The following is a 25,231-nucleotide window of genomic DNA, read 5'->3' on the forward strand; positions in this document are numbered from 1 at the left end:
TTAGATCAACAATCAGGAGAGAGACAGAATTAGAAACACTAAAACTTCAGTAGCTTAAAAAATTATATACACTTCAGGTAACAGTACCTCTAATTGAATATAAATTTGTAGAGTAAGACACAGAACAACCCATTTACAGAAATAAACAGCTAAAAGTTCTCTTTCTTCTAATATTTAAATATGAGAAATTTTTCCTTTACACCTAAAAGATGAACAATTGCTTACTGAGTAGGATCATTTTAACTGTAGATCCTTCATACTACAAATTTTTGGTTCTAGACTGTTACCATGATGTACTTAATAAAAATTAGCTATTCTGAGAGGAAACAAGAATTATCTAGGAAAGTCATTAAGAATTAGAAAACATGAGAGGAGGGTTTTATAACTTTTAGACACACTGAAAATTATAAATAGTTTACAAAACATTTTTTTTTAATAAGGCAAACTAACTTTTAATTGAAAATAGTCTCTGGCCTTTTATTTATTTTTTCTTAATGTGAGAAATAATCACTCTCACTCTCCAAGAACTGAGTCAGTCTTGTCATCTATTTAATTCCCCTTACGTTGAAGTATTTCCTGTCTTCACTCCTGGTGACTGTCAGAGCTTACCTTTGCCTCAGAGGGATTAGGCAGCGTCATGCACAGAGTCAGGTCTGCAGCATTTTCTCCCACCTAGCTACCCAAAGCAGCTGGCATTCAGTTGATCTGTTTGAGAACTGGTTTACTGAGAGACAGAAAGGGAGTGTCCTCTAACTTATATTTATTTGCTGTTTTTACAGGAAGAAAGTTCCCAATAGGAATAAAACCTCAAGGGAAAGGAGTTTAAAAGAAAAACAGCAACAACCTACTTTGAATGGGATCTAAAAGTTTGTTCAGTAAGATTGTTCTCTTCATTTGTCAGTATAATTCAAGTCACACTTGGGAGAAGAGGAAATTAAAGAAACACATTATTTCCTTTCTTTATCCATTGTTCTACAAGCTCTCTTTAAAGTTCCCAAAGGGATAAAAACACAGTTCTAGGAGGTTTTTATCCATACTTAAAATATATCTGAAGAATAAGGATTCGTTATCCTTAAAATTCCCCATATTTACAACGCGGTCATGGTTGATCATATCCATATATTCTTTTTTTGAAAACAAAAACCTTGTATTATTCTTCAACCACCAATGCCTGTAATTTTGTATTAAAAAAAAAAAAAGAAGTTCACTTCCAAGTGACATTACCTTCTTCATTAATTGCTTTTGCCAGCAGAGGGAGCAAAAAAACCCCTACAAAACCCCCACACATTAAACCATTAAATGTTAACCTGCCACCAAAGCAGATCTAGTACTTTACAAATGTTTTAACGACCTTTGTGTATGCTAGCAATAATTTAAAAAATATGTAGCTTAAAACTCAGGAACTCTAGGAATTAAAAAGCAAATTAAAAAGTGTCTTCTCATCAAGGTCACCTGTATTAGATTTGCAAATATCTAACATTATTTGTTTAAATTTTCATACTCTGCTATTAAATTAAAACACAGAAACCCACTAACATATCTGTCATAGAAGAGGGTCCCTAATGAAAGGCAAGTAGTTACACTTTATTTATTAATGATAGGACAAGTTTGGACCAAAACAAAGTCAAAAGGAATCAAATAGTAAAACAGAACAAAAAGAGGTTTTTTATGAAGTAGTCATCTTATGAACTCATTATAATGAGAAATACATCAGAAATTAAATAGGAGAACTATAAGGAATATATGAAGAAATAAGGGGAAAAGAAGCTTACAAATAATGTAAACTATTTCAAAGGACTGCTCCTCTCCCTTTTCATTTCATTTTTTAGTTAGAATTAAAATACTAAAAGATAAATTCAAAGACATCAAAAGAAGATAAAGAGCTATAACAAATTTTGCAATAAATGAAAAATCTTCACTAATGTGAGAGATACATACTCGACAAAAGGACATTTATGAGCAGAATCAATTGTCCCATTTTTCAACTCCCTAAAATAATGGCATGTGATTCTAAAATTACTGGGAGTTACTACGATATAACTAATGCCATTCTGCAATAAATTTTAAAAAGAAAACTGCCCGTTATGTAACTTTCAGCCATACTCTTCAGCACTATATGTGTGCCTCAGTTTCCTCATGTGTAATATAAGACCAGCACTGCCTACCTCACAGACTAAAGAGAAAAGTACTTCAAGGATCTGGTACAGTGCCTGCCACATCATAGGTCTTGATAAACTTCAGTTTCCTGTCTCAGACTATACAGTGCCAATTTTAAGTATTAGCTCTGGCCATTCAAAAGTAGTTTTAGTTGACCTCATCGAAATGAATCTCTATCTTGCCCAATCTGTAATTTATGTAAATGCAGCAATATCTCTAGGTAGGAAAAAAAAAATACCCAAACATGGGTCTTCTGGGCTTGCAGAAATTATATTCATTGGTGTTTCAAACCTTCTTCCTTGAGGTTCCCTATCCTCCCGTTCAGAAACATATCTTTGGGTTCTTCCCAGTCCCATGCCAAAAACCTATCTTTCTCAAAGCCTTATTCACACTTATCCTTTCCACTAAGATACTTTGAGAAAAGTGTGCCTAAAGGCACATAGAAATTTAGTAGCAAAAAAAGAACTCAAACTTTTATTTCAGAGGCTGTTTTTAACTATTATGCAATACTGATTTTAGTTTAAATATACTCTCTCATAGCATCAAATGGAGAAAGGGGGTTAAAGTTCAAGTGTCATCATGAATAACAGAGGATCTAGAGGAGCTGATGAACTGTCACATTACCCTGGCAATGCATAATCCTGTGACCAATTCTTGGTTCGTGAAACACAGAACTAAAACTTGAGAAGTCAAAATTAGGATGATTTTCTTCTCGTGTAAGTCTATTAACTATCTTTGTTTTATAAACATATTTTTGGCATTTTTTTTTCCTAACTCATTATTTGAAACAGGTCTCAGTAATATTTACCTACCTCTTCCATTTCAAAGGAGTCCTTTTGCTGTGCCATTATATTTCTTATGGATGGGATCGTAAGAGGTGCACATGGCTCTTTCTCAGGTGTGGACACATGGGCGCTTTTCACCTTGTTGCCATTTTCTGGCTCACTGTGCCTGGACATGTTGAAATCGTTACCTAAGTCAGATTCTACAACACCAGATTCCTCACCCAGTTTATTCGCATGACTTTGAATTTCTTCACTTTGTTCACTTTTAGTTTTTTGGTTAAAATTCCTATTTGCTTCATCACAAAGTCTATCAACGTCAGCATTCTCCATAACAGCTGCTGAACTACCTGATACTTCTTCTTTAACTGTAGCCAGCATAGAAGATGAGTCTTTCTTCTTTACAATTTTTTGAGACTTTTGATCATTTTTATTGCCACTTTCTTCCATCACTGAAACATTCGGGATCTTTCCTTTTTCGATTGTTGGGGAAGGACTACTACCTTCTCCTTTCTCTGTTTTATCAACACATAAATTTAGTTTTGATAGTGTTTTCATTAAACGATTTGCAGTGTTACTTCGGGTTAAAGGTGGAGGTGAGTCTGTCTCCTTGTTAGAAGTCACTGAAGACATACTCCCAATTCTCTGGAGGGGAGTCCCAGAGACTTGAGAATATAAAGAAGAAAACGCATTGGCCACAGTAGTAAGCACTTCAATTTGACGAAAACGACCTACAAAAAGGAAACAACGTTAAGTGTGTGTGTGTATATATATATATATATATATATATATCTGTTTATATATGTATACATATGTATATGTATACATTGCTAATACATATATGTATACATATTACTGCTTTCCAGAATGTCAATAATTGAATTTAGACCACAAAGATCTGGTTATAAAACCAGAACTTTTTTCTTTATCCAACATTTAAAAGTTCTCTACATTTACTGGGGAGAGGGAGGAAGATTTTTCACTGTAAGCACTAAAATTTATGTTTTAAGAATTTAAGAATTTATGTTTTATGACTTAAAACCACAAAGTATGACAACTCTGAATAAAACAGAAAGGACCAGCTATTGATCAACAGCTATGATTCTATTTTTATGTCTTTGATTCCATTAAGACTCTTCCAAATGTTCTCTCAAGAAAATGTACATAAGTATGCATTTTATACCTAATCGTTGGGAAGGGGGGAGGTAGGATTGGATTTATAAACCTCTTAAAGCTGTTCCAAGGACAACCTAGGATCCCATTTTTTGGAACTTCTATGCAACAGAGAAAAATAAGATATAATATAAATAAAAATTGGCAAATTAGCCATTCTATTTTAGATATATAGAAAAGCACCTAAAATTCACTGACTTTATTTAATAGTAACAAGGCTCTCCCCTACTTCTTCCCTTTTTGAACATCAGCAATCTGGAGGTAAGTTTAAGATAAGTACAAGGTTCTACTGTCAGTTATAGTAACACTTAAGAATGAGAAGAGGGGAAAGTTAACTTCTATAAACAGAAAAATAAAAATTCAGGATAAGTAAAATAGCTATTGTGTTAACTTCAATAATTAGGTTTCCAGTGCTATTCCTAAAAATTAATAAGGTTTTAAAAAATAAGACCATCTCACTCTGGATGCTAATATTTAAAAACCTTACTTGTTAAAGCATAATTTGGGTTTTCTACTTCCATCCGTTGCATTTGAGCACTCAAAAATACTTTAATATCTATCCCTCTGGCAAATGATGATGAATTAAAAAATCTGGAAGGAATTTTAGAAGCAATATCTGGTTCATCTCGTCCAAATCCAAGATTATAAAGAATTTCTTCAGGATCTTCCTCATAAAGTTCCAACAATTCTGAAACACTACAAAAAAAAAAAAAAAAAAAAAAGAAAAGAAAGAAAGAAAAGAAACATCAAGATATAAAATAAGTTTATAGTCCACATCACATTATAAAAAAGAGCTTCTGCTCTTTACACCATTATTTATTTCAACATCTTTGTATAATGTGTACTAAATGTGATATAACTCTTAAAAAGAGTCCATTCTTTCAAACTATTAGGACTGGAAAAAAGAGCTAGTTCCTGATCAGATACTCAGCAAGACTCCCAAAATGATTCCTCACCTTATTTTTTTTGTCATTTTAAAAGAGTCCCAGTAAAGCAGCTAAAACAATTAGAGGACAGCTGAGAGAGAATAAGTAAAGAATAAAGAAAGAAATGAAAAGGGAAAACACACTGGGAAGGTGGTAGCACAGGACATTCTGCAGAATTTGAGCTTTACTGCTATCTTTGGCTGTCACTGAAGATGCAATACAGGTAATAAGCTGAACGCAGAAAGGGAGGGAGGGGCCTACATTCAAATTTTCTCTAACCACTTTCACTCAGGAAGTAGGAGGAGTGAGGAAGGTATGGAGAGAATGGGTTATTCAAAGGTAAGTTCTTGCTCTGATTCTATACAGAATTAAACATTTCTTATCTCTTCTTCATAGCAGTGATAATCCACCTTAGGAGATTTACTAAGGAAAATGTTACAGATGAAACTTGAACTGAAGAAAATTTCAATTTGTTTCAGAGAAAATGCTCAGATTCCAATACAATAATCTGCGTAACAATTTAAACTGGTCCCATAGGCCCATGTACTTGCCTACTTTAATATATATTTTGAAGAACTTTGATTTAATATGTTAAAGATAAGTCTATGCTTAAATACCAAACTTTATATTAGAAAGGTTTATTGATTTTTTTATGTTAGAGTGACTCAAGACCCTTAAAAAAATGGAGAATTTTGGAAGAAGTTATTCCACTATGGACTTCCTCTTTTAAGTTGTTGATAAGGCTCAAAATACTCATTATAACAAGAATTCCAGCAGCATTATAAACACATTTGCTGCTTTTTCTTTAATCTTAACTTTTTTTAAAAAAAAGCAATGAATGCAACATTTTGGATTCTTTTTGATTTCATACTATTAGCCAAATGCAAGACTAAAAAAGTGGTAAGAATAGGTCATCTATAACACAATGTAACTAGTATAATTTCAGAATAAGTTACCTTGAAACTGTCCCACTACTTTTCCCAGATCCAGTGGAATTCATACTTCTTCCTTTCTGATGAAACTGTAGTCTTCTCTCTTTGGCCAAGATATTATTGCTATAAACAAAATTAGACTATATAAAACTTTATTTTCATAAATGTTCTTCATTTTTGAAAAGAGAACAAACAGCACAGCTACGTACCAGTTTTCAATTTGAGTATCCGTTTCATGGAGGTGGTTGGCTACAGGTAAAAGAATAGATGCAGAGCAGAATTGTTAGTAGGACAGTAACTGTGATATAGTCATCAAGAAAGAAGATTAGCCAAATATTATAGTTAAATGCCTACTATCCCAAACTCTTGTCTTGGTTCATTAAATCTGAATCATTAAAAGTCTCACACAGATCAATACAAACAGAACCAGTAACTTCAGGAAATTGTTTTGTTAGCACAACTCCCTTCACTAAATGTTTAAAATAAAAGACATACAGATAACCAATTAAATTTCTTTAATAGTTTGAAATAAATAAGAAGATACACAGCATCTGTAGTAAATGTGGTTCTAATTAATATATTTAAAAGCTGTTATTAAAGAAGAACTTAAGGGCAAAAACATGATTTAGCATTATTTAAGTGTGGCAACAGTATACATAAATTTCCACTGTGCTTTTTTTTTTTTTTAAAGATTGTATTTATTTATTTGACAGAGAGACAGAGAGGGAACACAAGCAGGGGGAGTGGGAGAGGGAGAAGCAGGCATCCCGCTGAGCAAGGAGCCCGATGTGGGACTCGATCCCAGGACCCTGGGATCATGACCTGAGCCAAAGGCAGCCGCTTAACGACTGAGCCACCCAGGTGCCCCATCCACTGTGCTTTTTAAAAAGCTAACAATTCATCCCAGTTACAACCAATTTTTTATGTATCTACTTTGAAAATTTCTATTCATTTCAAAATAATTTTTCTTAAGAAGTTACTTTTTAGTTTTATCCTAGACTTAAAAACAGATAAGTATTGTTAATGTTAAGTTTAAAGTGAGTTAAATTGCCTGCATTTAACTTTTATAGACAAATACAAAGAATGGGAATAATTACAAACATATCTATTTCAGTATGCCACATTTTTTTTTTTTTTTACTTTTGATCTGCAAAGTCATGGTAATTTTTTATATTTCTTTGTACATCCCCTCAGAAAGGTGCCTAACATATCATATTCAATAAGTATTTACTGAATGAATGAAAAGAATCTTGATAGAATTTTCGGTATTACAACATAATATTTCCATTCTTCTCTGGAACTTCCTTTTAGGTTTTGGTGTCCAATAAACTCAATCAATATGGATGAAGAGGCAGAACAGAAATAATTTTTAGGGCAGTGAAAATACACACATGATATAATGATAGATAACATGTCATATACATTTGTCTAAACCATGGAACATACACGACCAAGAGTGAACCCCAGTGAAAACTATGGACTTCAGGTAATGATGATGCCTCATTACAGGTTCATCAATTGTAACAAATGTACCACTCTGGTGGGGGAAGCTGATAATGGGGGAGGCCATGTATATATTTATGCAGGAAGTACAGGAGAAATCTCTATACCTTCCCCTCAATTTTGTGAACTTAAACCTATTCTAAAAAAAAATAAAGCCTAAAAAAATTCCATATTGTGAAATTAAGTCAGATGTCAAAAGTGCTATTTACAGTAACACTGAAATGCATTTTAGTAAGGGGCTGACAATATGCTCAACTGTACTAATTGGTAAGCAGTAAGTTTAACCTCTTTACAGAGTTTATTCCTTGAAAGCACATTAACCGAAATAATAAAACCTAATATATTCACATATTCTATTGAAGATTAGAAGTTTCTAAATAAGTAATCTACCATACAGACTGATTTAAAACAGCAAAAGATCAAGGATATTACATTCAATGTATAAATTCACTAGTCATCATTATAATTTAAGAGATTTACATTTTAAGTCTTTAATAATTTGAAAAGATTTAATAACATTTTTATTTTAATTATTTAATTTAAAAAGATTTAATAAAATCCTCAATTCTTTTTGATAAAAAGCACACATTCATAACCCAGCTACACAGCTACCAATACTCTTCCAATACCAGTAAAATAACAAAATAATAAAAATGTTTAATTCTACATTGTGGAAAACTTTACTATAAATCTACTGGACTAAATAATAACATCAGTGAAAATTTAAACATGGCACAGTGCACTTTTAAAATATTAATGCAGTCTGAAATAGACATCAGCATAATGATTTCTAATTAAATTCTAATAACTCTATTTTGTTTTTGTCCTTTAGTGCTCTAAAAATCTGGAAAAAGAGAAAGGGGGAAAAGATAGGAAACACTTGAATACAAAGAGAAAGACAGGCCACAGCTGTAAGTCTGACATAAGGCTACCTCATACTAAAAATAAGCTTCAATTTAGTCTTCTCATGTATAAATATTTAAGTTTCCTTCCTTCGGGTAGGGCAATTCTTCCCTCAGTTCTATGACCATTGTTTGCCCCCAAACAGTTTCTTTAACCAATTAAGTCCAAGGAAGACATGAACACTTCACAGTGGTTTTCAGGCCATTTCTACAAGAATCCTACAAACTCTGACTAGATTATTAACATATAAAGGCTCTGTAAAATGTGTCTGAGCCATTTTCAAGACCTTTAACTTGGGCTCCGAGGACTGTACACCTGAAAGCACTCGGTTTTTTTGCTTTTTTTTTTTAAATTTTAAACCTGTATGAAAATACAGTACTTCCAAACAAATGTACCTTCAGCTCCCAAAGACAAATCATCTTCAAAACTGCCTCCATTTCTCACAAGTACACCTGAAAGAAACATTAGAGACTCATCCTGGTGTTCTGTTCTCCTAGATCCCCATATGAAATCAGTTTTAGCTAAAGCAAATTGACCAAGCAAAAAAATAAGATACAATAAAGTATTTCAAACCTGAATGTACTCATCATTCTGATCATATCATTTCAAAAATCAAGTATAAGCTTTACTCTATCGCAAACAAACCATGATTTGCAGCCACATTAAGTTGTTAAAAGCCCCCATATAGGCTATTTTATACTTACTATGTCTTTGAAGATATTCATTTAGCTAACATCTTATCCAAGAGTTTCATGGAAAATCAGATCCTGGAGCAATCATTTCTTTTACCTCCCTTAACAGTCAGGAACTCAAGCTAGACTTTTCTAATACTATAAATGTTTTTTACATGCCTTGCCACTACCTGCACATTCTTGTTGTACTTTGAACTTTAGAATTCTGTCTTGCACAGGTGGTAAAATTTCAGGTGTGGCAATTTCAGTTAATGTAAGCAAAGAAATGCTGCACTAAAGCTGACCCAGTTCACTTACTATTTTTCTTATATTTCCATACCATATTTCTACATTTCACCAGTCTTCATAATATCTAACTAGACAAAAATATGAGTTTCACACTGTGGAAATTCAGTAATTTGCTTAAACTATCCACTGTTTATGGTTTATAACAAAGTTTCCTTTGGCTTTTCTCTCAGAATGGCATAGTTATAAAGTGAACATTACTTTTATAATTTATATATGTATACATTCACTCAAAGGACAAATAAAGTAGGGCTCTCATAAAGAGCATATTTAGAAAGGCAACTTTCTCTTACCCTTGAGCGCATTACTGCTTTGCTCATCCAGTGAGGCTCCCAAAGGGGTACTGAAACCACATAAACATATAAACCTTAGTCTTAAAAAGCTATCTGGAGAGTTGTCACTGCACAATTTTACACTTAAAGGATCATAGCCAAGCAAGCTTCTAACCACAGTTTAACTCTCCTCCCCAAACACAAAAGGAATGCAAGTGTATTACATAAGTAATATCCTACTAACTAAGCAAACACCTATCCTCAAGTCAGTTCACCAGGAATGATTTAATCACAAATTTGATCTGCCAAAAATTAAGAGCAAGAACTATAATTACAAATGATATGAATTAGCATTTTCTTTACAAAAACAGAAAAAAAGAATGTCAGCAGGCATTAAGAAAATGTCTGCTCCCTGCAATCCTTTCCCTAGAAACAGGAAACAGAATTAAAAGAAAACAAATCTTTAATAAAATTTAAAAGTCAGAGTCTAGTTAGAAATAAGGCTCAACCGTTTTTTTAAAACATCATCTGTTAAACCTATCACCAGCATTTTAGAGCATTGCTCAGTGCGTCCCTTACTCCAACTATCTTTTTTGGTCTAAATGGAGAAGTTTAAGATTTTTTTTCCTGTTTTTAAACTATGAAATATACATAAATTCATTTAACTCTAAAAACTAAAAAGTCGGCTTGAGAATCAACCTTAGAAGCAGCCATTGCTAAAATTCTTTCACATTCTTTCTGTTCAAACACAGATAACTTAGAAATCTTTTTTTAATGTGAAAATGAAAATGTTTTTCATTTCTTTCTCAAAACTAAATTATATTAAGAAACTTGTTTTATTTTGAAAGTTCTGTTTTGTGATTTGAACCCTTCATCAGTACCAGTTTATACCTGTTAAAAATTCACAATCAGGTATGGGATCATAAAAATATCAGTCTCAAAAAATATTACTGAAATGACAATTTAATGTTAAAACTTTCTGCAAGCAAATATACAAGCAGTGGCAGTTCTTTGAAAATTAGTGCTTTTGAAATGTAAAAGAATCACAGCTACCATAAAGACAATAAAAAATTTTGAGCTAAGTTTTTTCATATATTTTAATAAAACTAGAATTTATACCTTTATAAAGTCCTTCTTCTTGCCTGGGCTACTTTCTTAGGACAAAACACTATATTACTCCTTCTGCAGATTTCTCTACGGGTGGGTGCACTAACAGAAAATGGCAAATAAAGACAATATAACTGCCATTCTCCTTCCGAAACAAGTTTCTCACTCTTAAAACTGCTCTCTTCCAAATTCTCTCAAAAACTATCCTTTCTTACATGCTATTTCAAGCAATTTATTTACACTTAGTCAAAAAAATGATTATCAAAATAAAGATCCCCCTTTAAAAGAATGACAAATGGTATCTTTATTCAGGACATGGACAGCAATAAGAAAAAAAAAAGTAAGAATGTATCAAGGGGGAAAAGGTAGCTTTAGATCACTTATAATGTATAAAGTAGGTAGATGCCTAACTCTGAAAAGGATCCTAAACTTACAGAAAAAAAAAAAAACTAGAGTTGCATATAGCCTAGTAGTCAAATCTGTGATAATATAGCTAACATTACAAGACTATTTATTCTAGCTTTCCCAGGTACAAATGAATGCCCCTTTTGTACAAAATAGGTGCAACTGTAAGAATAAGAAGGAAATCTACACAGGAAACCTATGAGGGAAGGAGCAGCAATTACAGAATCTGCCTACATAAAACTAGCAATAAAACTTTTGGAATTTTCAGAGATGGTTTGTCTGATGAATACCATTTGCCTCCTGCATTTATCTTACAAGATAAATGTACCGTCTACTTGATATGATCGCATATAATCTCAATTCCTATACATCATAAAATAAACACAATGTGATTTTTCTCTTGCTGTTAAACATTATTTTTGATTCATCTTTGGAGAGAAGGTCCATATACTTCTTCATATCTCAAAGGGTCTAAGACACCCCCAATAAAGGTTAAGGAGTTTTGTACTGAAAAGTGCTTTGTAATTCATAAAATTACTCAAAAATCCAGGTAATTCATCAAAACAGGACATCAATGGAGTAGTGGCCAATATTTTATCTATGTTTAGGGAAGAAAAATAAGTTGACATATATAAAAATCACTTCTCCTTCCTCCAAAATACATTTCCCTACCTCTGTAGGTACCTGAACAAAAGATTAAGAAAAGCCCAAAATAAAATGGCAAATATATGCAGAAACAAACACCTTAACTGCGTTAAAAAGTAATATTCTTCATATGAGATTTCATATGAAAAAAAATTAAAATATAAAACAAGCCCTTTTTTACTGTAGTAAGATTTACTTGCAATATAATTCATCTCCTCTTGTACTTTATCAAAAATTTGCACCAGTTGTCAAAGCATGTAGTTAGATTTATGCCATCTGAATGCCTTCAAAGCTCTATTTCCCCTCGTGCATTCCAGTGCCATTTAACAAATGCACATCCAAGAAGTAAACTTCAAGAACAAAGCTAGCTGGTTTTATAGCTGTCCAAATAGAATTAAGGCACAAAAGTAAAATTAAAGCCCAGTTCGTGTTGTTAAGTAAATGAAATTCATCTAAAACACATTTGAAAGGGAAATAATTCCATGCCAGATATACAGATGTCAAAACAAAGACAAAATAAAATACTGTGTGAAATGTGAAAATCCTTTCGAATAAAAACAAGGCAAGAATAATAACACTGCATGACTATTTGTTTCAGATCTCTGATGCTAACATCATGCACAGGGGCTGAAGTCCTAACAACTGTAAAGTCAACACTGTCACCAAATAATCAGCGGTCACAGCACTCCATTTCTAATCTTTTGGAGGAGGAAACTATCCGCCGGCTCACTTTCCGTCTTACAGCTCGCAACGGCCACGGGATCCACAGCAACTGCGGCCCTAGTGACTCCGCTCGGGAGTGCCATCTCCGCGGATCTCCCTCTGGGACGCGAGCTGCGAAAGCGAACACTCACCGGCAGTCCTTGAGCCATATCGCAATCTTCTCGTTGGGCACGTTTCCTGCGGGGCAGAGTGAGGGGACAGCTCGTTACCAGCCCCAGGAGTACTCCCACCGCGGGGTCAACCTGGACACTCCCATGTAGGAAAATCTACTGGGGGTAAATGCAGCCTAAGCAACATGTCTTAGTGTCCATCTGAAGGGAAACGAGATGGCACCGGGGTGTCTGTGTTGACTCTGGAGACGTCTCACCAAGCGCACTCATTTAAAGGTCCAATGTGTCCCCTCTTCCCCGGCTTATCAAGCCCTGGAGGATCTTCCAGAACTCACAGCAGTCGCCCAGGGCGCACGAGACTTTCCCCCCGCCCGCCAGCCTGCACCTCCCGGAGTCCTCCGCCCGCTGGGGCTCGGCCGGGTGCACAAACCTCTTCCCGCCGCCGCCGGCAGCTTCGCGCCCGGGAGGTCCTCCTCGTCGTCCTCGTCCTCGTCCTGCGTCGTCGCTTCTGTGGACAGGTCCTCCGTTTCCGACGCCTGCCAGGAGCCGCGGCACTTGGCCCAGGCCTTCCTCCTGCGACTCGCCACTTGCCACTCCAGTTCCTCCTCCGCCTCCGCCGACGCCACCAGAGGCCGGTCCATGGCCGCACCGGGGGCTCCGCTGCCGGAGCCTGAGTGAGACACGGCGGCGGCAGGGACCCCCCGCCCCTGCTGTCAGCGCCCAGCCGGGCTGGGGGCCCCGGAAAGCGGGAGCGGGCGCGGGAGGGGGCGGAGGAGGAGAAGAAGGAGGAGGAGGAGAAGGAGGAGGAGGGGACGGGAGGGAGGGAGGGAAGGAAAGGGAGGGAGGGGGCAGAGGGCCGGCGCTTCACATGTAGCCGGCCCGGCGCGGCGCGGGAGCGCGAGTGGCCCGAGCGAGCGCGGCTGAGAACGAGCGCCGGCCGGCCCGCCTGGGTCCCGCTCCCCGCCCCCAGGCCCCCGCCTCCCGCCTCCTCCCGACAAGCCAGGGGCCCGGTCCGCCGCGGCGCGTCTGCGCGCCCCTCCTTCTGCGGCGTCCCACGCCCCCTTCCGGCCGGGGGCGCGCGGGGCGGAGCGTGGCGCGGCGCGCGCGGAGTGGGGCGACGGGTCCTCCTCGCCTTGGCCTGCCGAGTGGGCGAGATTTGTTTGCTTGTTTGTTTGTTAGCGATCTTTGTTTCCTGTCAACTTCTCTCGCAGAAAACCTGTGGGAAGGCCAAGCGCCGCTCTTCACCGCTTCAAAACAAGTGTCGGCTTAGGCTCGCGGACTTAAGTCCAAGGAGGTTGAAGATGAAAGAAACGCGCGTAATTGGTATTTTTCAAAATGTCAAACTGGAGAAGACCAAACTTCGTGAAGTGCTACTTTCATGCTTAAGAAAGTTATTTATCGTGGTTTTGTTATGTATGAAAGTGAATTGAGAATGTTTAATCTGAAATTCCACAGTGAAGTTGGACATAAAGATGAAGGAAAATAGAGCAAGGAATGGCTAGGAAAGTGTAGAAATATTTGCTTGGATTTTGGTGTTTACAAGATGCTTCAAGAAACAAATGATGATAAAGTTCAGAACTCTTTTAAAAATGCGGTTTGTCATCCTCCTCCCCCATCCCCTTTTAATCTCATTTAGTATAAAGACCAAAATCCTATTCAAATATCACACACCGACTTGTGATGGTTTACCAATATCTGCAAGATCATATCAAAAATCCAAACTAGGGGCACCTGGGTGGCTCAGTGGGTTAAGCCTCTGCCTTCAGCTCAGGTCATGATCCAGGAGTCCTGGGATGGAGCCCGGCATCCGGCTCTCTGCTCACAGTAGGGAGCCTGCTTCCTTCTCTCTCTCTGCCTGACTCTCTGCCTACTTGTAATCTCTGTCTGTCAAATAAATAAATAAAATCTTAAAAAAAAAAAAAAATCCAAACTAACTTTCCAGAACTACCATTATATTCTGGGCCTATGTAATGTATGTACTGTGAAAATAGAAGGGGTGCTAGAACACTGATATTAGCATCTCATTGTCTTGAAATTTCACTTTATTCTTTTTTTGAACCTTAAAAGACTTTACAGTCTTCAAGAGTCGGATAGCAAAATGCCCCTAACAATTTAAGGCCCTTCAGAATAGGCTAGAGCCTAGTCCCCTGTAGAAAAGGTAAGCAAGAGAGAAAGGGAAGTAGCTGGAGAGGAGTCTCTGAAAGGGGTGGTCAAAAGCCACACAGAACAACATATGCTGTCCTCACATTTTCATTCTGGGCCCTGACCAATACCACCATTTTCATCTGGGGCTCTCAGCTTCAACTCCATTATCCCCACGTGCTGTTGCTGTCTCTATGTCCTTGCATCTCAGTTTATTGCTGTTCTTTCTGTCCTATACTTTCATGAATTTCAAAATCCGAGTCGGAACTTTTCCTCAACCACATCTTTCCACCACTTCTGGTCACATCTCTCCCACAATTCCCTGATACACAACTGAATGCGTAGGTCACTTATGTTGAGACTGAATTGTGCAATAAATAATATGACCCGCCTTTGAGGGTGTATGTTTGACTTCCCAGCCACACTGTAAACTGTGAGAGATTAAAGAACATTATTTTGTATTCTTCTTGTACCCTCTATACTTCTAGTACAGTGCTAATCCCACCAGGAACGATGACTTCTGTTGAGGTACATGTTCTGTTCTTTATGTTCTTCAGGATGGACAAATGGCTAAAGTATTTGCTTCATGTTGTTTTTCTAAGGCCTAATTTTTTTTTTTCAAGGTTATAGACTGAAAGAACGTGCACATGCCAGAATGAGGGTAGGATCAGATGGAGAGTGAGACTCTTAAGCAGACTCCACTACCAGCGCAGAAACCGTTGGGGCTGGATCTCACCACCCTGAGATCATGACCTGAACTGAAATTAAGAGTCTGGCGCTTAACTAACTGAGCCACCCAGGCATCCCTCTAAGGCCTATTATTTTTTATTTAGCGTTGTTGTTTAAATACTTTTAGACAGCAAAGAAGTTTTGAGAAAGGCAACAGTGAACCATATTTTAAATTTAAAAACCAACCACCAGAGTCAAGCAATAAAGAAAGGGGTAGGGGGGATGCCAGCAGGTAACATTAGGATAGAATATAGAAATTGTTGAATTTTCAATAGCACAATTGTATGTTTTCTTCTACATGGAAATTTTTAATGCAAATGTTGAAGGTACAGAAGTAGTTGGGAAGGAAATCCTTGAAATAGCAAGCTATTTTGAAACGTAAAGGGTTTTAATTGCATTCTCAACTTTGAAATTTTAAAAAATGCCCAAGGTGTTTCATTTATTTAGCAATGAATGACATATCACATATGAGAAGAGTCTTGTTATTTGGTTATTCAAGGATTTCCCCCCAAAAGTACTGTATTTAGACCAACTGCAAATCCACACTGCAGAAGCTCTGCATAAAGAATAATGTCTGATTCACTTATGCCTCCAAGGTAGAAGAATAGACAAATTTATATAAAATGTGGAAAATTCCATTCAGCAAATTGTAGTGGAACCATTAGGGTGTTTGGTGTCAGGCTGAAGTTTGAAATCTGTCTCTGTGTCTTTCTAGTTTTATAGCCTAAGGCAAGACAGCTATTATCTCTGGCCATCACATTCCTCATCTGTGAAATAGCAATCATGATAACAACCTTCCTAAACTGATGTGAGCATCACATGGAATCACATGGAAGTAGATGCTCAGGATAGCTGCTGGAATTGTTACATTGCAGAAGGCAAAAATCAATTCTATAATAAGGGGATTGTTCTTATACTGGTAAGTGACATCTACATGCTAATGCAGATGAATTTTTTTTAATGGCATAATTTCAGGCCAGGACAGAAAACATACCCTGGTTAGACAGTTTTAAATGGAAAAGCTTATATCAGAAATGAAACATTTTGCTCAGTTTAATTACTTTAGTTATTTTCTGTTTTTTCAGATCTTAACAAATGCCTCAAAATTACTAAACAAGATTTACTATTCGTTAAGCTAAGGCATTTTGTTCTAGTTATTGCATTGTTTGTTCAATAATATTTAATCAAAATTTTATGCATCAAAATTTTAATGATAGAGTGATCGGAAAGTGGTAGCATTGCAGTTTACCAAATTTTCAGCCCTTATTAAGACAAAAGGGAGCTGGGAGGTATCAGATAAGTAGAATTGCAGATTAAATAAACAGAGCAGCATTTTTTATTTCAATAGGATTGCCTGAGAAAGAATTCTGTATGAAATAAGTTTGGAAAACACTATATATTATTTCCCCACCTCTCACAACCCAATCCAGTCACAATAATATAAAAGACTTGAGAAGTAAATTCTCAAGATTTATTGGGGAAAAAGAAGAAAGCTGGTTAACTTCATTTTACCCAGTATTTCTAAAATTCATTTGAACATGAAATCTTTTGGGCCTGCTCAATATAGCTATTAACATTTTCAGGGATACCAGTGGAATAATTTGCAACAGGATAAAAGAGAATGAAAGGAAAATATTATTCCATGACTGAAATCTTTGAAAATAAATCTTGGTTTATTTACAATAAAGGTTTATTTACAAACCATATAAATGAACAATGAGGAAAGGTGGTTAGTCTGATTTGAGATTTTTTTCTGATATATTTCTTTAAGTCATTATTAGTCATAAAAGTATTTCTAGTTGTATATATTTTAAAGTAATAAAATTCATTTGTATAGTCTATATCTTGAACCAATTATTTATCCTTAGGGTTTTTCCACATTAGGAAGAATTTAGGGAGTATTATACTAGTTCATTATCCTCCTAAGTAAGCATTAATATAGCATAACAATCTGCTATTTTGATTTCCCTTATTTTCTCAAGTACACACCAGAAGGAGAAGCAGGTGTTAATACCACTGGAACTTTGCCTTGCAGATTATTTACATAATCTGGGTAAATTTACATACTTTCTAATTTGTGCATGCTAAGAGGTGTCATTTTATCATCCATTTCACTGTCCTCAGATCACAATTTCTTCAGTTTGTTACATAATGCTGAATTTACCTTCTCCATGGTAAAACCTTGTAGATAGCTTGTGTTTTTTTCCCCCAGTGGCTCGTTTCTTTGGTGTTTCTGAGCAACAGGTAAGAATAGCTCATCTATTCTTCATCAACAATTGACTGAAGCAAGATTATGTAACAGAATAAGCTTTATTTGGTCTGTTTCATGAATTCATGAAAACTTAGATCAGTCCTTTTTTCTTTTTCTTTTCAGTTCTGCCTTAAATATTGTTTTAAAGATCTCTGACATTTTCAAACATAAAATCTTTTGAAGAGGCACATCTATCAGTATTAAATACTCAGTTTATGCCACTTGATATTAAACATTTTTATGCTGACACAACAAAACAAGAAGATGTCATTATTCCATTTCCCAGTTTTAACACTGTCCTATCATATGATCAATGTCCTGATAGATATATTCTTCCTATTTTAAGATTGATTTCTGGCTTATATCACATATATTATTATTCCCTATTTGAAGCCATTTAGCACTTTAAAAATTTTCACGATGCATATATTTGGAATTATATATTCACACGTAAATTTTTCTACCTCATTTTATAAGAATCAGAAGAGATTGGTGACTACATGAACCATATCTAATACTAATGTATCTTTAAAAGCTTTAAATGGTACTGACCTCATAAACAGTTCTTTAACACACACACATACATGCACACATACACAATGTCTTTTTTAAAAATAATTCTATGTGTGCCTAAACCTGAATAAATATAAACTGCACTGCCTCTCCCACATTTCCCTTCTCTAATCTCCTTTCTGCAGCTCCTTCATGCCCATCTCAGAACAAACACAATCTGCATTCAGAACAGGACCGTTTACAAGTTCAATGGAGTTATTTTGGGTGAGTCATTGAAAACACAGTACAAAACCTTTCCTCACTCACCAGAAATGCATTTTTAAAATAAAGCCAAAGTGAACAAGGCTTGGCAAGTTTGAGGGTGGACAAAATGGGGAGAGAGCAGGATTTCTGCCAGACTCAGACAGGATTTTGCTAAACCATTTTTGTCTATTCCTTACATTCAACTCTACCAATTTTTCTTAACATACTAACCAAAAAGTATAAGATTGAGCAGGTGGGACATCAAAACACAAACATTTCAGTTCAACTACCACTGTGATACTGAGTAGAACCAGCAGATCCCTTATATCTTAGCATCAGTTAAGTTCCCCTTTTTGTCATTCTTTAATTCAGAAGCTGTAAGATGTATCCACTGAATAATCTTCTTATTCTAATTAAATCAATTTTGACAAATTAATAATAATTATAGGCAGTTTTTAGAAAGCTGTATATAAATTTGGTAAACAATTCTTTAAAATTGCTAAAATAAGAGAAGTTCCATGAGAGTTAATTAAACAAAACAATAAAATATTAAAGGAAATAGAGCTATAGAGACAGAAAATAATAAGCTAGTTCCTAAAAAAACTTTTGAAATTGAATTAATATAATGAAAGTCAATACAAAAGGCTTGATATATTTTAGATATTAAACAATCAGGTATTCAAGATTTATGAATCAGTGTAGATTCTTCTTTATCTATCTATATAACATATTACTCACCCTTTATCCTGCAGAGAACTTTCTAGCAGAAATACAAGTAATTACTCTTCCACAACTTGGTACAAATCAGTTAAGGTTCACATCTCATGAATGAGGAGAAACCTAGAAAGAATCAATAAGGAGAGAGTCTTAAACCTATAGTGATAATTCAGAATTTCTTTGCTATAAAATTTGACAGTCCATGAAAGCCACCTTCAACACAGGTTGATCCAGAAAGTTACTCTGTGGTAACTGACACAGCCTGTAGGCGGCCCTATGGTTAGAATTGGTCACAAAGGGTCTATCTCTAAGCTATGGGACAATCCAGGTTCTATTAGATGGAACTATGCAAATGTTCTCCTTGAACTCCCTGCAAATTATCAGTTTCCACAAGTCAGGGTGACAATTATGGGTTAAAAGGAATGAAAACTCTGTGTTTGAAATTAATCTGGCTATGAAAGCACTAGGGTCATAATAAACAAACACATATTTCCTGCTGTAGTTTAAGAGCATAGCCAAGAACTCTGGTTTCCCACATTTGGGGAATTTTTTCCTTTTCTTTTATGGTTAGGCAATTGTTTTTAAATTATAAAATAAGTACTTATACAGCCTTCAAAACTTATCTCAATAATCTAAGAATGATTTTATCACATTTAGTTGTATTTAAATATAGTCAACAAATGATCAAAAGTTAAAGGGACTAAATATCTATTGATGGGAACCCAAAACTAAGAACTTCCCCACAATTTTATTTCAAATCAAACAGAAAAATGAAGAAAACTTCCATTAAATTTCTTCGTAGCAGGCAAGAAAGGTAGCATATTTGGCCTGGATTACATTAGCACTAAATCAAACAGCTTAAAGTTATGTCTATTAATAGGTTGTTATTATATAAAAGAACTACAGGGTAAAGGTCAACACACAGGTTGTTTTGGTTAATTTTTTAAAAATCCCCTGAGCCGGTGTCTTTCCAATTTTTTTTACTAGTCAGCCAAGTTGGCACCTTAAAAACCTTTAAATACTATAACTATAATAGTGCTGATACTCAGTTTGGAGAAATGCTGTTAGAAGAGCAATTATTTCAGTGGACCCAAGGAAACAACAATGTTGAAAGTGGATACATTTGATTGAGCACTTGCTTTGTGCCAGACACTGTACTTTTAGGGCTGGATTTATAGTGTCCCGTTTAACACTACAACCCTATAAGGGCTTGTATTATTCTCACTTTATAGTCAGGGAAACTGAGCTTCAGAGAGGTTAATTCTTGCCCCAGGCCATGTACTAGTAAGTGGCAGCTTAGAACCAGGACTTTTCCCCTGCAAAGTCTATGCTCTCACCTAAAATGTGTGACTGTCACCTAGTATTCCAGATCCACTGTTAGAGAAACATTAGTAACTAACCACTTACTCTCTTCAGACTGAGGAGTTCTTCCCCTGTAGCTGATGGGCAGAGGGTCAGTGTGACTCAGAACTGGAAGGAATCCGGTGGGCGCCGTGGCTTAGTTGGTTAAAGCGCCTGTCTAGTAAACAGGAGATCCTGGGTTCGAATCCCAGCGGTGCCTCCGCGCTTTACTGCTTGGGGCGCCTGGGTGGCTCAGTGGGTTAAAGCCTCTGCCTTCAGCTCAGATCATGATCTCAGGGTCCTGGGATCGAGCCCCGCATCAGGCTCTCTGCTCCGCAGGGAGCCTGCTTCCTCCTCTCTCTATGCCTGCCTCTCTGCCTACTTGTGATCTCTGTCTGTCAAATAAATAAATAAAATCTTTAAAAAAAAAAAAAAAAGAACTGGAAGGAATCCTATGGAGCCAATTACCTACTACAACTCCCTCATTTTACGAAGCGAGGGAAACTGAGCTCAGAAACTTTAAGTAGCCTGCTCATGGTTGTCCATCCAGTTAGTGACAGAATTAATTAGGGACAGGAATCCATATCTCAAAACCCTACAAACACTGATAAAGGCAAAGGTAGAAAAACTGCTTTTATCTTATCAAATGTTCTAAAAAACTCAGAGAATGTAAAAACAAAGATTTTAGTATCTAAGCTTCTTAAGGACATGTAATATTACAATTTATCAGTAAAGGTGATACCTCTGGCCCAAAATTTGTTGCTGTACCTAGTTATCTTTGTGGAGAGGACTCAAGGCTGGGGACAGTGAGAATCTCTGCAAACTGGAGTGTTTTATTCAACTAATTTTGAGTCCTTCTAGGATAACATCCTATATTCTGTTAGATATAAAAACCCAAGACTGTAGCATCCCTGCCCCAGCCACGAGTTTTCTCAGGGGGAATCACACTCATGCTCAAGAAGAGAGAATTTTTACTTCTTAACCTAAAGTCCAGTCTTCCAACTAAGACTTAACTGCCCAATAGGAGACCTGAAGTTTTAAGATTTTACCTTTTACAAGAACTATTTAAAATTCCATTTTTAAGAAAAATGTGATTCAGAAAGTTTTATTGACAGGTAAAATTCAGCCACTAGTGTGACTAATATATACTATATGTGAGTATTTCAATGTGTTAATATTTAGCCATGATTTAAAGCAGACCAGCAAAGATCTGGGTATCTTGATAGTATCAAATGATTTCCAAAAAGATGGTTTTTACAAAATCACTCTGATTTGTGAAATGGCATCAATCTATATTGACTCTCAATATGAGCAATGATGTGAAATGAGATGTGTTTTTTCTAATAAGGAGTCTTCCCAGAAGTTGTTAAGTATATCACCTGGTGTTCTCTTTAGGAGAAACTCAGAAGAAATGTCTTTTTACAGAATTTGTTCCAAGATGAGTTGAAGTTACTGGGACAGTTTATTCCAATCTCATGGACACTGGGACTTGGATAACAAACAAAGTTCTGTTTTTAACATTGGTTACTAGAAAATTGAAAGCCAAATGTGTGGCTCACCCATGGTAGATGAGTAGGTCATCATGGTATGCATTCTAAACCTTATTCATAGCTATGTTTTGTCCCCACCCTTTTTTTCTTCTATTTTTTTTCCTTCCTCAAAATAATATGATAGCGTTTCTGATATTCTTTTTCTGCACCATGACAAGGAATAGCTAACTATGCAAGAATATTATGCAAAATTATGTTTACTATTAGGAGGGAAACAAAGATGTTACATTACAATGACAATATTATGGCTTTTTTCTTTTATTTTCCAAACTTTCTGAAATTGTATTTACAATTTAAGAAGAAAAAGTTATTTGAACCTTGAAAACTCTAGCTATTTATTCCAGAGACAGAAGTATGGGAAATATTTGCAAGCCCCCTGCGATGTACTTCAGTTTGATTATGTTAAGGCAAGTGAGGAACTGTCATAAAGTGAGGTTGGAATGGTAGGTGAGAGCCAAATTTCAAAAGCCTTGGTATGTTATTCTAAGATTGTGTTATTGCAATTGGGAAGTCAGAAGCACCTTTCAGTTTTTAACTAAAGTGCTTTATTGCAAGATAACTAATAACTATATAGCTGAAAGAGCTGGGCATAGGAAGTTGTTAGGCAAGGGAGCCAGTTAGAACGCTTATTAGTATGGGGCTTGAGGATACGGAGGCCAATAGATACTCAAGTTAGGCTGGTGAGATTAGGGGCTTCCATCAAATTTGACAAATTGGAAATGGGTGGAAAGAAAGAAACAGAATGATCTTTAAGGTTTTTTCTACTGTAGGTACATGAATAGGTATTGGTGTTGTTCAACATCAGAGAGAATTTAGGAAAATTTGGTATTTGGTATTAATTTGTTTAGGAGTAAGGAGAACAGAGAAAGGAAAATAAATGAGTTCATTATAGGACATATTAGATATGAGGTCCTTATAAGTTATACTGATGGAAAGGTAGCCCAAAGCATTCAAAAATACAGTACAGAACTGAAACTCTGGATGAATATTTGGCTTAAATTTTGTAAGGTATGTGTGTGCTTGCACTTACTAACACTAGACGGCCATGTTTCTATTTCCCAAGTAAACTATTCCCAGTATACCAAAGCAGTGGTCATCGATGATTTCTGAAATGTTAATCCTCTGGATCATTTTTAGCCCTCACTTTATAGTTATTTTTATACCTTTTCCAGGATTGGCTATTCTTCTCATTTCTTTCTTGATCTTACATTTTCCTCTTCTTCTACTTCTCAGTCTCCTTCACTGGTTTTCATTCTTTTATCAGCTTTATTGTTGTGTTCCCCACAGAGCTCCCCTCTGTTACGTTTATACACTCTCCCTGGCTGAGATGGAGAAGACTAAGGGTGGAAAAAGTTGGGGGGAAACAAAAGTTTGTTGAATGTATTAAGTTTGAAAGCCTGTTAGACATCCAAGGGAATATGTTGTATAGGCATTTAGATACATGAATATCAAGTTCAAGGGAAAAATCTGGACTGAAATATAAATTTAAGAGTCATCACCATGTAAATAGTATCTACAGCTAAAAAACTAATTGGGGTCAGCAAGGGGGAATTGATGAAGAATGGTAATAAGAGATGTCTGAGAATAGTGCTTGGAGTACTCTACATTTTAAAGGCAGATAAGTGAGAAGAATCCAGCAAAAGAAGCTAAGAAAGATCAACTAGTATAACTAGCAAAATGGGAAGAGAACTAAGAGAAGTGGTATCTTGAAGGCCACTGAAAAAAAGGTTTTGAAGAGGAGGAAATGATCAACTCTACCAACTTCCTGAGAAGTTGATTAAGATGAAGACTGAGAATTGACCTCTTGGTTTGGCAGTACAGATGTTGTTGCTACCCTTGATAATAATTGTGGTGGAATAGTGAACAGTGAAGCCTTGATTGTAGTGGGACTCTGTGGGGCTGGTTTTGTTTTAGAAGAGGGAAACAGGAAACAGCAGGGGCAGTCAAACTAAAACAATTAATTAGTTAAGACAGAACAAAAGAGCAAGAAAACCATTATATAGATATATGGTCATTCAAGATCATGAGTATCTATGTCTGGATAAGGTTGGGCAAAAGCCAGGTTCTAAAGTTTTGACCCCTCTGACTTTATTTCCACTTAATTTTGATATTAGACCTTCTTATAATTACTATCATTTGCCAAGAATAGTCATGAGAGAAGTAAAGATAGAAACAGTAAATGTAGACATCTGATGAAGAACAGGATGAAGATAGGAAAACAGCAAAGAGGAAATACAGAGTTGAAGAAGGATTTCTGGTTATTTTTTGAGGAGTAAACCATGTTTATTGGTTAAAGACAAGAGCAAGTAGAAAAGCTTAAATATACACAGAAAATGTTAGGTATTTGAGGGATAAGATCTTAAGAAAGGGAGGAAAATTTATTTCATTTAGGTCGTTTCTTTCTTTTAGATTAGAAAGACATACAGTGTACCAATGTAGTTAAATTTTCTGGAGAAGATAATTTTTTTTAAGATTTTATTTATTTATTTGACACAGAGAGAGAGAGAGAACACATGAGCTGGGGGAGCAGCAGGCAAAGGGAAAGGGAGAAACAGGCTCCCGACTGAGCAGGGAATCTGATGCTCATTACCTGAGCCAAAGGCAGACATTTAATCAACTGAACCACCCAGGCGCCCCCAGTGGATGATAATTTAAAGGAGTTCGCACCTAATGTCCTATATATACTCTAAGAATTAGGCCAGATCTTCTGCTGAAGTAATGGATCATGAGCTGGTTGGAGAATTTAAGAGTGAAGGTTTGGCATAGCTGTTATTAAAAATGGAAACAAAACTAAGGGAAAAGTAAAATATTTATTTAACCATTATATACTACTCTAGGCACCTTTTAAATATCAGCTCATTTATCCATCATAATATGTCTGTGAGATATGTTGACTATTATCCCCTCTTTGCAGATGAAGAAAATGAGGCACAAAGTGGTTATGCTTTTTTTCTAAGGGTACCCAGCTAATAAGTGGAAGATCCTGGAATTGAGCTTTTGTGGGCTAGCTCCAGAGTCCATGATCTTATCTTCTTTGCATTGTTGATCAATGGCAGTGGCCTACCTTTACTTAGCAGGTTTAGGTACATAGGTGCTGAATTTCAAAAAACAAAATTTTACACCAATCCAG

At 36.0% G+C, this 25,231-nt stretch overlaps 1 protein-coding gene across 3 annotated transcripts in view; it reads right to left on the reverse strand.

Annotated features, from left to right (window-relative positions):
- Positions 1-25,231, reverse strand: part of ITPRID2 (ITPR interacting domain containing 2) — an 88,055-nt gene that overhangs the window by 24,777 nt on the left and 38,047 nt on the right. For 2 of the 3 annotated variants that reach the window (XM_080798170.1, XM_080798171.1), the window contains exons 1-8: positions 13,046-13,604; positions 12,637-12,682; positions 9,647-9,696; positions 8,772-8,828; positions 6,180-6,219; positions 5,995-6,093; positions 4,600-4,808; positions 2,970-3,670 (exon numbers count right to left, since the gene is read on the reverse strand). In XM_080798170.1, coding sequence (XP_080654296.1) covers positions 2,970-3,670; positions 4,600-4,808; positions 5,995-6,093; positions 6,180-6,219; positions 8,772-8,828; positions 9,647-9,696; positions 12,637-12,682; positions 13,046-13,256 — 1,413 coding nt within the window. In that variant the 5' untranslated portion in view covers positions 13,257-13,604. Of the gene's footprint in view, positions 1-2,969; positions 3,671-4,599; positions 4,809-5,994; positions 6,094-6,179; positions 6,220-8,771; positions 8,829-9,646; positions 9,697-12,636; positions 12,683-13,045; positions 13,605-19,231; positions 19,334-25,231 lie in introns of those variants that run through there. The other variant, XM_080798169.1, reaches the window with a different exon arrangement.

This window comes from Martes martes (genome assembly GCF_963455335.1).
Source record: "Martes martes genome assembly, chromosome: 3".
Classification (NCBI taxonomy): domain Eukaryota; kingdom Metazoa; phylum Chordata; class Mammalia; order Carnivora; family Mustelidae; genus Martes; species Martes martes.